Source organism: Pteropus vampyrus, unplaced genomic scaffold, assembly GCF_000151845.1.
Source record: "Pteropus vampyrus isolate Shadow unplaced genomic scaffold, Pvam_2.0 Scaffold155, whole genome shotgun sequence".
NCBI lineage: Eukaryota > Metazoa > Chordata > Mammalia > Chiroptera > Pteropodidae > Pteropus > Pteropus vampyrus.
The window spans coordinates 3,417,761-3,434,996 of NW_011888936.1; the positions used below are offsets into that span (position 1 = coordinate 3,417,761).

Consider the following 17,236-nt stretch of genomic DNA (forward strand, 5'->3'; position numbering starts at 1 on the left):
AATTCTTTATCTTTTACTTGTATTAAGAATTTGCATTTATCCCTACTGTTTATTTTCAAGTCCATTGAATAAGACTCTTTGGATATCTTTGAATTTTAACACTCTAAACTATCATATTAGCTATTTATACCATCTTTGTATCATTTCCAAATTGTAAAAGGATGTGTTACTCTTATTGCTTTAAATCACTGAGGAAAATAAACAGAATAAATCAAGAGATCAATTCTTCTTGTCATTAGAGAATTCCTAATAGGCTAAAATGTTCTACTAATTGATTCTCTTTGGGTATCATTCATCAACTAACCCTAAATTCTCCTGAATGAATCAATAACTTTCTCACTTTTTATTTAATAAATTTACAATGATATCATAAGGACTTAAAAAAAGGTTGTTGCTGAAAAAAAGTCGAAAAGAAGAAAGGCAGTATATTTTAGGAGTTTAAAACATGGATTCTGGAGGAAGACTCCTTGGGTTTATAATCCAGCTCTCCCACCACCTAATCATGTGACCTTAAATAAGTTACTTAATGCCTGTTTTTGTTTCCTTTTCTATACAATGTGGTTAATAACAGGACTACCTCATCAGGTTGTCATAATGCTTAAATTAGTTTTTACAAACTCATTAGAAAGCTTTGTACACTGATATTATCTTCATCTTATCACTAGTTTTTTTCTCCCTAAATTAATACAAAACTTATTTAAAAATAAGTTCTAGAATCTTATAAGAAATCCATGTCAAGTTTTTAAAATATAGTCATAGTTATATAGCAAGACCTTTTTCTCCCTTTCTCACTCTCTCTCTCTCCTTCCCTCTCATTTTCTTGTTTATCCCTTTTGACCTAACAAAAATGTCATAATCTTTTGTGGGGAAGGTTGTGTAGTTCAGTAGTACACAAAGCAGATTTTTAATGTTTTTTTTTTTTTTCAGATTTCATTTTTCTTCAGAGATAATATAGAATAATTTTTTGAGAAATTTTGCAATATTCAAATTATTTTACATTATTTAATAAACACTGTTCTTCTCATGTCACATTATTGGATTTTCTAAGAACAGGGAATGTGACTTAAATTTACGAATTTTCTCTACTGACCTGATGTGAGCGTGTGTGTGTGTGTATGCATGTGTGTGTGTACATGCTTGAAAGAGAGAGAGGGAGACTTTATGATGTTTTCATTTAAAGAATTAAATCTTTAAAAAACATTTAAAAATACAAAGAATAAATTTTTCATTCTGTAATACTTTCCTTCAAAGCAGTTTCTTAAAATACTATATTGGTAAATAGGACTTTACCCGCATAAAGTTTAAAATGTTTAAAGATTAAAAAAACTAGAACGAGTGTGACCTGATTTTCAAAGTAGGTTAAAATATTAGAGCAATGTCATATGCCTCATTTTTGTTTTTAGGAACAGAATAGTTTATATTTGGGAAACCATAAATGACTCTAGATGTATGCATTACTTTTAGGCATAATTTTTTTCACAAAAAAGATTTCATATTATTTTTACTTGGATTTACAAGGAATTTCATATTAAGAATATTGCCAAATTGTAAGTCTTAATGAAGTGATGAGTCTGGCCTATGATTGTCAGTGGTGGCTGGCATCATAAAGTGCAACTAAGCAGACATTATGAGCTTCTGACAGAAGTAAGCAACACTATCTATGAAGTAGTCTTGCCCCTAAATCAACTTGAATCAAACATTCAGTTCTAACTTTGCAGGAAATTCAAGGGGCAGAGGATTAGAGACCAATTAGACCCATCAGGGAATTGCATATGGGCAGTTCATAGAGCGGATGGCCTCTGAGAACATACACAGTGCCCTAACTAGTCAAAAAGTTGGCTTTAACCATTTGCCATGCTCAGAGCGAGTGATGCCAATTAATGGTAGCACTAGCCAAGTCAGAACTTTCTTCTTTCTCCTTGCTTTCCTTTCGGTACTCTCTCTTCCTTGAGTGTGGTAAAGGAAGATGTTGTATTTATTATTATACAAAGATGAATCATAATTTCTGAGTCAAGACTATATTTTACTGCTTAACTGTACAACTATGTATTACCAAATATTAATCTGAAAAGTTATGATGCTACCTGAATATTTACATAGATGTAGAAAAAATATAATCCCCTACCATCATTGAATAAGTTTGAAGAGATAGTAGGAGAATAAAATTAAGTTGTTTATGATTACACTTATGGGTCCTACCAGTTTCACATTTAGCAAAATTGGGTATTTCTTGAGTACCATCATCAAAACAAATAAAAAGAGCTATGTAAATACCTCTTGAAGCCTCAATTTAGAACTCTGAGTCATGGAGTTTTTTATGGTGGCTTCCTGATTCTCTACCAGACACAAGTATATTAGCATCATTTTACTATGTTTTCCAAAAGTAATTTTTAATATTTTCCTGAATCCAGAATCCCAATTCTACTATTTATATTCTCTGCTTATTTTTCCAGAACAAGGGAATTTGGATGTCAAGTTTATGATATATGCTCCATGGGGGAAGGATTTCTGTCAGTTTTGTTTACTTCTATATAACCAGAGCCTAGGACACTGGCACGTATTAGGTGTTCAGTAAATATTCTTGGAGTGAATTAATTTAAGTCTGAGTCATCTCAGGAGTTTAGGTTATACAAAGTGCTAGTCAGCTTCAATTTTGTAAGTTAAAAGTTATATCACGATAACAATTAACATTAGAAATATCTTCTCCGCACTTCTATAATGTATTCAGTGAGGAAATATCTATCTGATAAACAGATGAAAATGAAAATAATTAAAAGTGAGCAACATAAAGCAAAGCTAAATGAAAAAATCACTTAGAGAAATGAGTTGTGATTATTTAGATTTACTTTAAGAAAATATTTTAAGTTGATAAAATATAATGCATTTTGTGGTAGAGAGGAGGCAATTGAGAGAATGCAATTTTTAAATCACATCTGTAATACTAAATATATTTTTTATTTTAGAATTCATCATTTTGAATTCTACTTTTGATTCTGAATTATATTAGAGACTAAAACTTCTTGTTCTATCCAGAGGCAATAACTGCAGCTTTTCCTTTATTGTTATGCTGTTACCATTAGTTTATTAGTATGACTTTGAGTATCCTTCTTAAGTTTTAATTTATTATTGTGGCTAGTTTTATAAAGATGCAACATTGCAAAAGATTGTGTTTTATTGATTGGTGGATTTATGATGCAGGACTATAAAGCAGTGTGTTGAAGTATTAAATTAAATATTCTTCCTCTTTGTCCTACTTCAGGCCCATCTTGGAAGTTAAAGGGTATTACACAAATGAAATGAGAAATCCAGTTCACATAGTTTTCCTATAGACATCGAACTGCTTCTTTCTTATTATGTCTGAATAAAACTCATTATCTATTTTGTTTCAATAATAATTATGAGATTCTCTCCTATGCACTTCTTTACTGTCTCCATTATTCTCCATCTTATAGCAAATTCTGGAAAGGCAAGCATATAAATATGATAAAAGAATTAAGCTGTTGAAATAAATTAATTTATTGTGTAACAACATATTCAAATTTTACTTGCTCAATGGATTTTACTTTAATGAAATTCTTCAAAGAACAATAAATCATGTTCCAAAGACTGAAATTATACATTAAGTGAAATGACTGAATATGTTGCATCTCAATTTATAGAAAGTTTCAATTGAATACTTAAGCTTTTAAATCATAAAAATTTGCATAAATTAAAATATTTTCTTTAAATAAAATTAAGTATTGTGCTTATATCCTTTGTTCTTAGACAAAAAATATAAAGTACAAATAAGCTAAAACTAAATTAAATACTATGATTTAACCTATATTTTCTAACTCTTAAGTTATGCTTTTAAGATGTATTTTACATTAAGATTTTACACTAGTTTATTTTAGACTTATTTTATTATGTGATCTTTAGAGCATTTTGAATGTGTAAACATTTAAGTGAGCAAAACATGAATGAAAAGAACTATTGGTAATCTTTGACAATTAGATATATTGACTATTGAAACAACTTTTATACTCATGTGGAAAAAGAAACAAATAATTGTTTTTGTTTTTAGAGTTTTATGCATTAAATATTTAAGGGTTTTATGAGTTAAATACTCAGGAAAAAATCAGTTTCTGATGTTGTCCACTAGCACCACTGCAAAATTTATTATGACAGGAAACTCAGACTTGCAAAATGATTTTAGATGGATTGATTTACGTCAAGAATGTACTTTATCTCTGTTCAGCTAAACATGTGCCACAGCAAATATGATCACTTACATAATTATTAAGAAGAATATTAAAATGTATTGATGAATAACATTGATGTGAGTGGCCTTTTGAAGAAAGTAGAACTATTAATTTAGAAAATATTATTTATATAAAAATATGGCAATGTTCTTTCTCAAATACATACCATGCATTTCTGTAAAATCCAAGTGTTAAGTTAGATGTGTTTAGATTTAGCTTTAAAGCTTAGACAAACTTTTGTGCCATTTTATCACAATTTCAAGACGTCAAGGTTAGACTTTTTTATAGAGTATCTCTGGTCTTGTGCAGTTAGCTATAGCATAGCTTATTAATACATTTTTACAGACAAAAAAGGAGTTCCACTATACAGTTTTATAAATCCACTCTCTACAAAAAATGCACAGATACTCCAAAAGGGATAAAATCCAACCTTTGAATTCTATGCATAAACCAAGACTATTCTTTGATTTGTTATTGCAAAGACTTAGTCAGAGCCTTATTGCCATTTTTTTTTTTATTAACAAATTGTGATGTATTTACACAAGTGAATATACTCAACAGTTAAAAAGATTAAACTAATGGTACATACAACAACATGGATGAGTCTTGAAAACATTTTGTTGTGTAAAAGAAGCCAGATACAAAAATTATGTACTATATGATTTCATTTTTCATGAAATTCTAGAACCAGAAAAACTACTCTATGATGAAAGAATTCAGAAAGTGATAACTTATGGGATTGGGAGGAATTGACTGAAAAGGGGCATGAGAAGTCTTTCTGAGATTATGGAAACATTCTAGACATTGACAAAACTCATTAAACTGAGCACATAGTAAATGTATAGTTTGAAGCTGCTTCATAGTTTAGAGTAAGGATTAATATTAAGAAAAAAAATTTATGATCTCAGCCATTTTTACATTATAATTACAATATAGAAAGTAACTTTTGGCATCCAGATGTAGATTCTGTGTTCTTTTTAAATCACATATGTTCATTTCTTAGAAATTTAGGTTATTATTATTATTTTTTTGCCATATGAACTAAAGAATTTAGACCATTTACAATTATAACTTGTTTGATTTATTTAGTTTGGAAAAATAACTATTAATATGTTCATTTTTTTCATGTTATTTGATACATAGGTTTCAGATATTTTAATCTGCAAATTGCATGATTGGAGACCATCTATCTTTAGTATCCTTTAGTATAACAAATGTAGGATGCCTAAAACTTCCCTGAATAAGCTATTTGTAAATGTTAATATTTAAGATGTGTGTGTATGTATTTCCTCTTTTTCTCTTTCCCTCTTTCCTGCCTCACCTCTCTCTCTTACTCATTTGAAGTCTTTCAGATGCAACCAACATGACTTAAGTAGGAAAATACATTGTGTGATGCTTACATTTACCTACATAACAGCTAATTTTGCTATTGCAGAAAATAGAGCACTTAATTCTTCACCTCTTATCAATTAAGGTAAAGGGTTGTGTTATAGTATAATATTGATAATACGTCTCTTCTTTGGGAAGTTTTAATTGTCCTTTAGAGAAACCAGTCCATACATTTTAGACCAGTCCAAAAGCTTCTAAGTTTCAAGAAGTTATCTTTACAACAGAACTCTGACAAGCATTGCAACTTTTGAGAGTAGAATTTTGTTGACTTTTTTTTTATATCTTGTTTCTTGTTTTTCAGTTGCAATATTGTTTGATCTTATAAATCTTTTGTCATGAAGTTTCTTATGGGATTATTTGTTCTTCCATAGAATATATAATGAGAAATCATTTTATGCTTGAATTTTGGAAGAGGGATTGGCCATTTTAGTTTTTTTGTTGTTGTTGTTATTTTTATTTATTTGTCATGCTCCTCGAAAATTAAGCCTCAGCATATCTGTTTAAGAAGTTTATTGACAATTTTCAGGTCTGAAAAATTAAAAAGATATGAAACAGGTGGTGCTTAATTTTAGATGCATGTTAAAATCACCTAAGGATCCTTAAGAAAATACTGATGCTTGGGCCCCACAATAGACCCAGTGTATATGGCATTGCTCTAACAAAGTACCACAAACTGGATGGTTTAAAACAACAGACATGTGCACTCTCACATTTCTAGAGTCTAGAATTTTGAAATCGAGATATCGGCAGCATCATGTTCCTTCTTATAGTCTAAGTAGAATCCTTCCTTGCCTCTTTATAGCTTCTGGTGGTGTTCTGCAATCTTTGACATTCCTTGACTCCAATCTCTGCTTCCATCTCCATATGACTTCTTGTAAAGACACCAGTCATGTTGGATTAAGAGTCCATTCTACTTCAATATGACATAATTTTAACTAATTATATCTGCATATTTCCAAATGAAGTCACTTTCATAAGTATTGGGAGTTAGGACTCCAGTCTTTTCTGAGGACATAGTTCAATCCATAACATTCAGTAAGCCAGAATCTATGAGAGTAAAGCCCAAACAAAGACATGTTTAAAACTTTCCAGTTGATTCTAATGCAAAGCATGAGTGTGAACTATCACTGGGTTAATGGAACCTCTAAGACCAAGGACGTGCATTACTCTCATTCTCACGGATAGTCTTTGTTTTTTGTATTATATTAGTCATTCACATTTTGAAAACAGCCTCCTCTAGAACAATTATATTTTATAACAATTTTCTTTTAAAATTTTAAAAGTCTTTTTAATATTTGCATCTTTGCACCCTAAGAAGTAATGACTTATTTATTGTTTCCTTTGTATCATGTAGCAGTTTACTTCTACTCTTTCAGATTTTTATTAATTATTGACAAGAGTTCTTCAATGCCTGTGTGTATTGATATCTGAAGGTATAAATATCTTTTTGCTCAAAAAATAAAATGTTAACAAATGAGTATTTTATTTCTTAATCTATAACTCCATTTGTAATAGCTCAATGGAGACATTATACAATATATTCATGTATTAGTCTAATGGAAAAGGTGCAGGGCTTGGAGGGGGAGGCATAGACTGGAATCTGAGTGTTAACATAGGACAGTATCAGGAAACATGATAACAAGTTTCCCTGGGACGCTACTAATGCATAGTTCATGAATTTCCCTTACTATACCAGTGAATTGGAGCTACGAGTAGTAGGTAGTCTGAAAATTATTAGAATCTAAGAAAATTACTCCAATGTTAAATAATTGATTTCTATGATGCCTTAAAATGTGGCCATTCATGTGTGTCCAGAGCAGTGCCATGATGAAATAGCTGTTAACAGCTCCTCTGATATTATTATTATGGTCTGTCATGTTGATAATTTCTGTGCTAAATGATCCTTAGACATTTGCTGAAGCAATAGAATATATTTAAAGATTTCTTTAAATTGATAATTGTCTAGAATTGAAGCCTGCTTTGTTCTGTTAATTCTTTGTTGTCTAATAGGTTCTGAACTGGTCGTCTTCTTTGGCCTTTCTTTTTATCAAAAGAGGCGACTGGCATTTGCCATTACTACGGTGATGCTTACCTATAAAACCAGTTTTCTTTCTAGTTTCTCTGCTTTGTCTTTGCTCAAGATAAAAGGTGTCTTTTAATGCAGCTGAATGTTGATAAAAAAATATGTTTATTATCTTCATACTTTTATAGTATTAAGAAAAAACAGCATTTCTAAAAAAAAGGACCAATGTATTTACTTCTTTTCTTCCCCCTCTCTTCCCATGGTGGTATAGGAGCGTGTCCCCGACAGCCCTTCGCCTGCCCCCTCTCTCGAGGAAGGCCGAAGGCCTGGCAGTCACCCATCGTCACATCGCAGCAGCAGTGTGTCCAGCTCCCCAGCACGGACCGAGAGCTCTTCTGACAGAATCCGTAGGTCTCATACTTTTACTTGTCACCATTTTCAACTTTATTAGGTGCAGCTGGCTTTTCTAATCAAAATACCCTCATTCCAAGTAGATCTCAGATGTATCATGTTCTGAAGCTCTGTAGCAATAGCCATCTTTCAAAATTATGTTTCCCAGTTTGCAATATCATGAGGTATGGTACTACATTAACAGGTTCTGATATAAGCTCCTTCGCCTTGATGCCACACATAAAGCTTTGAGCTATGAAACAGAAAGTAAGTAACCTAGATTAGTTTCTGAATTAAACACCTCCAACTGTCAAGTATCTAGTGTCTAAGTTTGCTGCTTATGGATTATTCATCTTTATTCCTTCAATCTCACTCCTGCCTTTTTAATTGAAATTAGCTAATTATTAAAATCCTCCCTTGTATTGAGAAAGATATCTACAAAGAAGAATAAGAAAAATAAATTTCAAAACAATTAATTTTTTTAAAAATATTTCTTAAGCATTCAAATGATCAATAAATTAGAGTTTGAAATTGGTCAAATTAAAGGATTTGAATTAGTAATAGTCAATAATGCATATCATTGTCATACACTATTATTATTAAATTCTAAAAAGTAAGGCTATATATTATTTCATGATCATATTTTCATATATTTAATCTTGATCCCCATGTCCAAGGAAATGAAGAGTAAAGTTAAATTGCCATTCAATTAATGGGTTATTTTTCTGCCCATACAAGAATTTGATATTGTTTTTTTCAATCAAATGAATATATTAACAATGACTCTTTTGGTTATAAAGCCAATATTTATTGTATTCTTTCCCGGATTTAGTTATTACTTTCTAAAATAATATTTATTATAAACTTCATCTAATTACACAAAATTTATTGATGTTTTTTGTTTTATGAAGCAGAAATCCTCAGTATGGGTACTATTGAGGTGGATAACTTAAAAATTAAGTTGAATTATATGTAATAAAATTATCTTTAAAATTATATAGTTCGATGAAATTCCAGATATGAACACCTGATTTGGCCTGTCTACAATATATTTTCCTAATTCTGTAAGAGATGATTTTAACTGTTTATTAATAAAAATGAGCATATCACTTGATAATCATTCCCAAATCAATGCTATTTCTGGAGCTGGTAAATTCCAGCCCCCACTACTTCGAACCATTTTTCAAAGAAAATATTTTCTGTAGAATTTTGTGTTATACTCACACTAGAATCAGAAGCTTAATGTCAAATATTTTATTTCTAATGCTTTTATAAAATATTGTCATTAGAAAGTCGCTGTCCTTCTAGAAAAATAAAAAAAATATGTTTTGTACAACTTAAATAGAAATATGGGCAAATAGGAAAAGATTCAAAAGAGTTTCATTACACATTTATGTTTTTTAAATTAATCATTCTGTTCTTGTTTGTTTTTGATAAAAACAGAAGAGAAAGTTTTACATGCATGATCTACAATAATTGTCCAACTGGAAATAAATATATAGACTAGCACACATGCATACACACATCTATATATACATATATGTACATATATGCATACATGTGCATATATATATGCATTTATTTTAACATGCTACAGAATAATTTTAGACAGACATAAAAATTTCAAAAATAATGTAGAGGAATCTTGCATACCTATCACCCAGATTTACACAATCAACTGGTCTCCCTGAAAGATACCCTGATTAGAAACATAGTGCACCTTTGTGTCCTTATCATAGCATCATGCTTCTTTACCTCAAATACTTCAGTGTTTATTTTCTATAAACAAGGAATTTTTCTTATATAACCACAGAACAATGACCAAAATCAGGAAATTAAGATTATTATAGTTCTAGTCTCTAAACTATAAACCCTATTTAAATCTCTAACTTTCCCACTAATAGTTTTTTTTCCCTCACCAATATTTTTAAGAACAAGAGATTCCACACCGCCCCTCTTCCAGTCCAAAAAACTAATCCAAGATAACATGTTATAATTACCTGTCATATTCCCTTAGTTTCATTAGTTTGAAACAGTTTCTCAGTCTTTTTGTTTTTCAATACTTCTACATTTTTGAAGCATTCAGGCCATTAATTTTGTAGAATATCCCTCGGTTTGGAATTTTTTGATGTTTCCTCATGATTTGACTTAGGTTATGCATTTTTTGCATGAGTCATACAGATGTGATAGAGCATCCTCAGTGCATCAGTTTAGGAGACATGATATTTCTCCAGTATTTGTGATAACTATAACTTGGTTAAGGTAGTAACTACTAGATTTCTCTACTGTAAACTTTCTTTTGTTTAACCTTTAATATAATAAGTACCTTGTGAGGAGATATCTTAAGACTGTAAATATTATGTTCTTCATCAAAATATTATGTACTTCATCAAGAGTAGTGAATTCCACTACTTTTAGAATTAGCCATTGAAGATTCTTCCCTGAAACCATTATTACTATGGTGATTTCTAAATGGTAATTTCTAACATAACATTATGATATTTTAAAAATCTCTATTTTCCAGTAAAGTATGGTTTTATGGAATAATTCTTTTTTCTAAATTTTTCCAAGAATTTCATGACCAATTTATTAAGGAATTTATTGACGAATTGTGAAAACCATTAGTGTATTTGATCATTTACTTTATCATTTCAATAGTTACTCTTAATTGTTCAAGAAAGTAATTATTGTTTTTAATCACTCAGCCAGTTGATAGATATTAGTTGAGCTCTTTTGTTTTTAATTTGAGTTCAAATCCAATTTTTTAAAAAGTATTTTGATATCTATGAAACATTGTGTTTGACTAGAATATAGATATTAAAACAGTTATTTCAGTGTTGAAATCTCCATTTACTCTCTCGAGCCACCAGAATTAATTTATTATGTTTTAACTTCATAGTGTTAAAGAACATTCTAATGCTAAGACTGTAGTTCTTCAGAGTTAAGGAAGGAAGGTTATATAGTAGGAAGAGAATGTGAAGCACCAGATAAAAGCTTGACTACTTCAGAGGTAGTGGTCGTAGTGGTATGGCTGTTCATTAGTATTCCAGACCTTTTTTAAAAAAATATATTTTATGTGAAATAAAAATAAGATAAAATGGTTTTATTTTGAGTATTTTTCTGTTTATCCTCAAGAATGATCATGGTTATCAATTCTTATGGAGTCCTTAGGGATAGATAATAGTTTTAAATTTAGACTATTATATTTTATTTTGTTTTGAGTCCAGAAGTCTAAATAATTTATTTAAACATTGTATGTTATGGTGTTTTTTCTTTTGTTTTGGGCTTGGCAGCTGTTCATCAGAATGGGTTGTCCATGAACCAGATGCTGATGGGTTTATCACCCAATGTACTCCCTGGGCCCAAAGAGGGAGATTTGGCTGGTCATGACATGGGACATGAGTCGAAAAGGATGCATGTTGAAAAAGGTAATATATGATTATGTGGACTTGTTTATCCTACTCAACATATGAACTAGATTTTAATCACAGAATGAGGTATATTTTTAGATCACATAAAAAGATAGCATACAAACATTTAAAAAACCTACAGTATTAAGTAAAAATTAAGCCTACTCAACAAAAAAGAAGTATGAATGAAGACCTCCCGCTTTCTCTTATACAACAGGTAGGTGATAATTTATTTTCCAGTACATTAAAGAAAGAGAATTGTTTGTTTTAATTGTTATCTTGGGGTTCCTGAAGGTCTGTTTGTCTTAATGCCTTATAGGTTAATGGTCATTTCATTTAAAATGATAGGGCAACAATAATATACACAAGATTAATGTGAATATTTTCAGATTAAAAGACACGTGGTCCAATCAGGAAACAGAATTGAATCTTATTGGTCAGTGTACTAGTACTTGTTTCAAAAGTGCATGTAATAAATGACAAAGCCCAGACTGTGCAAAGTTGTGAACGTTTCCTATGTATATTTCATTTTTTTATCAGCGTAACACTAACAGGCAAAAATTTTTATTTTCATGCTTTATTTCATGAAGTGCTTTCATGAAGAAACTGAAACATTTTAGTATGCATGTTGGAAATTTATGAGCTGTGAATGAATATAGGAGACTCTCCACATCTTTTTCATCTTAATATATTAAAATTTTATGAATATAGACTGTGTACTTTGACCATCTTTTTTGATGCGAAGATCAAATCATCAATGTTATGAAAATGGTTATTTCTTTGGAAAACATAATAAATCAATAATTAATTTACTGTCAAAAAGGAAAATAAACACAATTGGACATTTAAATAATTAATCAGAAAACATTGATTAGAGAAAAACTAAGTTAAGTTGGGGTAACTTTTTTTTTCCCAAAAAAAGACTATTCACAAAAAGTAAAAATGCTTACAATGTGCAAACAGTTCTGCTGAGCCCTTAGGGAGAAGGAATACAAAATTTCTACAAACTCGATTATCTGCATTATGAAATATCAGTGAGAAAATGATAATATTTTCAGTTGCTAATATGTCAAAATCTGGCATAATTGAGAACACTATTTTCTAAGTATTTATTTCAAAATTTGATAGTAGGTATCATTACTAAGCTGGGTGACCTGTATGTAGTGAATTATTGGGCCAAATGGTCTCTAAATGTCTAGTTCTAATTTTCCCACAAGTTCTTCTTTGACAATGAATAAAAATGTTATATATATATTGTGCCTTATGTGTATTTTTACATATACATTTTATATTTAATCAAAAACCTATTTGAGGAAATATGAAAATTAACAAGTAAAAAACATAAAGTTTCATGGAAGATTTAAGTAATGATACTTAAATATAAGAATTCATTGTTTGGGTTAAGCAGCATTTCTCCACCAGAGTTCTTCAAAAAATAAAGCCCTACAGAAAATGATTTCTCAATTTTCCCATGGATACCACATAACTAGTTTCACTTGAAATGCATAGAAATTCATTTATAATATATAGTTACTATCAAGCTGTTAGCACTTAATTCCCTTGCAGGACTTAATTCTCCCTGATGGAGAAGGGCTGATGAGAAATACAAAAGCCCAGAGCTCATAGTGAGGAAAACACCACTAAAGGCATGACCAATAACACAACTGAAATAATGGATCTCACTGGAAATTTTGGTAGAGAGCTTTCTACAACCTGGTGTTTCAAGTTGAGTTGACTTATAATTTTCATAACAATTTTTTATGAGTCATCAGTTGTATCCATTTTCTATTCGTTATTATATGTTATTTGTTATTATGATTTTGCCACCATGGAGCCTTTCCTGAAATACCATACTAGATTGATCTAGGCACTCCACTCCCTGTGTGCCTGCCCCCCAAAATTCATTTCAACATTTGCCTTATTATTTGGAAGTTATTTCTTCATCGCTCTGCTTCTGGTACTAGACTGTAAATTTCTTGAAATCAGCTGAGTATTACATTTGCTTTAAGCAGACTAGACAATCTAGAAAACTGGGCCAACTTACTAGAGGATTCTAAGAGACAGTGAAGGAAAGTTAGAACAATTGTAAATCTTACACTCTTTTAAGGATTAATACAAAGGCAAAGGTGGAATTGTCTAACCCTTAGAATGTACATTTATATGAAACATTAGAATGTTCTGACCATGAATATACACAAAACCTTTCTATATCATTAACAGTACTTTTTATCACATCAAAGTTTTTAAATTGGTTTTATTGTCAGAATAAAGACCATGATCATATCCCTACAGTTTTCCAATATTTTAATGTATTTTTTATGAAGAGAAATAAGTTTTTATTTCAATATTCTCACTAGGAATATAAAACTACCACTAAACTCATCTTATGATTTCAAATGTAGTTTTGTAATCATAGAAATTATAATAGATATTGATACCATTATAGTAGGTGTTCTGTTGTATGTTGCTTTTTCTCTTGCATGCACTCTCATCTATTTTTCAACATACTGAATTAATTGTAAATATTCATAGGCTTTCTAGATTGATAGTGTCTACTAAATTAAAAATTGTTTTCTTTCATAACTACATTTATCATGTGCCTTGTACTAGCGCTGTAACTTTCTTATGACTTTTAATTTATATTAAAACAAGTGACTTCATTTAGAGACATTTGTAAAGAAATTAATTATGTGTTTGTGTCATTTTAGGCTTAGACTTCTTATATGTACTATGCTGCTTACAGCTTTAAATCTTTCAAAAGTTAATAATTTTAAAGAAAACATTGATATTAAAAATAGATACCAAAGTTAATTTGTATGTTGAGAATTACTGTGGTCTAAAATTTTAAACATCGGTAATTTTAAACATTTGTAAATATTCTTAATATTAAAAAGCTATCGACTCGACTCTATTAGATAGAATATTTAAGTCATGATAGCTGAAGGACCAGTGGCTTTACCGGCATTAGAATTCAGAAGTACTAAGTGCTGAGAAAATTCACTCCTTACTTTTTAAAATGAAAACACTCTAATGGGTTTTAGAAACTAGAGAGAGTTTAATTAAAGTACATTCAAAATATAAATATAAAAAATGAGTTACTATATTAAGAAGTATAGACATATTAATATTGTTTCAGTCATCTTCAGTGTAAAGAGAAATGCTTTTAGTACTATGAACTTTAACTATAACTTGGAGTTTGTCAAAAATATGTGCTGGGGAAAACTGTGATACAACTCATAGCAACAAAACTTTCTGTCTTCTAACTTTTCTGAAGAAATATTAAGTTTTCTAGAGCTTTCTGGATTTAAAAAAAAAAAAAAAAAAACAAAGTGTCCGGTCTTTTCCCTCAGTCTAAATTTATTGGAATAGGCAGTAATAACTGACATTTGAATTATAAAAATAGGCTGCCTCTTTCTCTATGCTGCACGTCTCTAGCCCCCACTTATTTGTTCATTGATGATGATCTGTAGAGTTACTCTCTCATGCATAACTTGTTTCTCAATTTTTCTTAAATCGCTGCTATTTTTAACAGTTTTGAGCATGTTTTGTATCTTGCATGTAGTTTCATATATACATATTTGTTATTATTGAATTTATCTAATTTTTATTTACCAGAAATTAAATATATGACACAGATAAGCCTTTAGTATCAGCTTTTCAATTATAGATAACTTATGCATTTATAGTGAAACTAATCACTGAGTACCTATTTTATGTTAGTTATTTCAGTCTTGGACTAAGTTTACCAAAATGATGTAATCAATCGGTAAATATTTACTGAATGCCAGATATGTAAAATAAACTTTCTGAAATGCAAATTCTACTCCCTCTCCCCTTTGCTATGATTGTACAGATTATGTTTTCTTAATATGTACTCTAATTTTCCCTATAGTTGAGGCTTTTCTCTTTATTTTTTTTCATAAAAAATATAAAAACTTTCATTGGTGACTACTGCAGGACTCTTTCACTGATGACCCTTGCCATTTTAGAAGCAGGAATAATTTAATTGAAGAATCAGGAAATACAGGGGGTTTACTGCAAGCCATGAAGTATTTCTTTTGTTATATATTTTTTTATTTTAAATATTTTTCTATTTTATAATTACAGTTGACATACAATATTATATTAATTGCAGGAGTACAGCATAGCAATTAGACATTTATATACTTTAGAAAGTGATCATCCTAATAATCTTTTGTGACATATTCTACTTGGTGTTCAGTGCTCAAGATTTCCAATGATTAACATACTTTTGTAAAATGTTTTCCTTTTGGTACCTGAATTTGAAGGCAGAGCACTAAGGTCAGCAAAGCAGTTAGCAAACTGGCCATATTGGAATTTTCTCTCTTGCTGTTTTATTCTTAGCATCCAACCTGTTGACTGTTTTCTTACAAAACTCTTTTATAAATCACTATGCTATCATTTTTCTCAAGCTTTTGGAAATAATTTTTTCAAAATATATTTCTTTTTGCACATATCTCATTGTTCAAAAATTTTAATTTTACTCAAAATTAAGATTGTGTTCAAATGGCTTTTTTTAATTCTAGATGGACATTACACAAATTAATTAATAGTAAATATTCTATACAAAAAATATAAATCTGAATTTGATAGTATCTCATGTAGATATGCATAGAGTGAAAGCCTCTTTATACATTTTTATATTTTGATAATGTTAACACATTATGTAGGGCCATGAATCTTTTCCTTTTTTAAATTCTCCAATGTGCAACTCCTCCTTCACTTTTATTCCTTAGATGTAATTTCTCTTGGCATATCTCAAAATCTCTTATAAAATATTCTCCTTAAATACCTACTCATGTGACTTTGCTCTTCAGTTTTCAAGCCTGAGAAATAAAGGTGTCGAACTTAACGCAGATGCATTTAATTCTGAGATTTTTAACACTAGACAGTAAATTTCTCTGAATCCCAGAGCTCTTTCTTAAGTAGATGTCAGATTTCACCTGCAAAGCCACAGCTCAGGTGAAACTTTCTTAAGGCACTAGTTTAATTATTTTAGTAATTATATTTCAAGAAGCAGAGCTTGCAGTATACTTTAATGGAAACTTAAGAAAATTCTTATGATTGTCTCATGATATACCTGTAATGATGGTCAGTTGGTATAAAATATGGGCTTTGGGGTTTTTTTTTTCCCCCATACACTTTGCTGACTGTCCTGTCACACCAAACTTTCACATTTCTCAAACATCCTCTGTCCTTTTCCAGATGATTTAGTTTTTTTCCTTACCTGAGGTATATATGCCTCCTTACCCATTAGTACTAAGCCCCAAATTCTTCTGGTCCAAAGTTTTATCTTATCATCTTTGTATATCTAGCACAGAGTTTGCTGTTAGTGATTATAATAAATTTCTTTTCAGAGTTAAATAAGATAACGTATGTCTGAAGTACTTACCCTATAGAAATATTCCATGAAATGATTAGTACTATCAAACTAGCTAATGGTATGTGACTTGATTTTACAGATGGGAAAATATACATCCTATGAACTCTGAATTAAAAAATTATTTGTTTATAATTCATGATATCACAGTTATTATGATACATGCTATTTATCTCAAACAGGAAAATTGACACCATGATATTTTTGAGAATGTTTTGATTCTATATGACAATATTGTAATATGCACAATTTGGGAAGAAAAAAATTCCTAAAGAAAACTATGTCAGTCAGTCATTTTCTGTATCAGTGATTGTGAAAGTAATTGCCGAAATAAATTTTTATAATATTGAAGTCTTAATTACTTCAATACATTTTCATTGAC

The 17,236-nt window shown here is 30.0% G+C and overlaps 1 protein-coding gene across 1 annotated transcript in view; it reads left to right on the top strand.

Moving 5' to 3' along the window:
- DACH1 (dachshund family transcription factor 1) overlaps positions 1 to 17,236 on the top strand; it is a 392,519-nt gene that overhangs the window by 274,568 nt on the left and 100,715 nt on the right. Inside the window, exons 5-6 of the mRNA XM_011369789.1 lie at positions 7,925 to 8,060; positions 11,337 to 11,471. Coding sequence (XP_011368091.1) covers positions 7,925 to 8,060; positions 11,337 to 11,471 — 271 coding nt within the window. The remainder of the gene's footprint in view (positions 1 to 7,924; positions 8,061 to 11,336; positions 11,472 to 17,236) is intronic.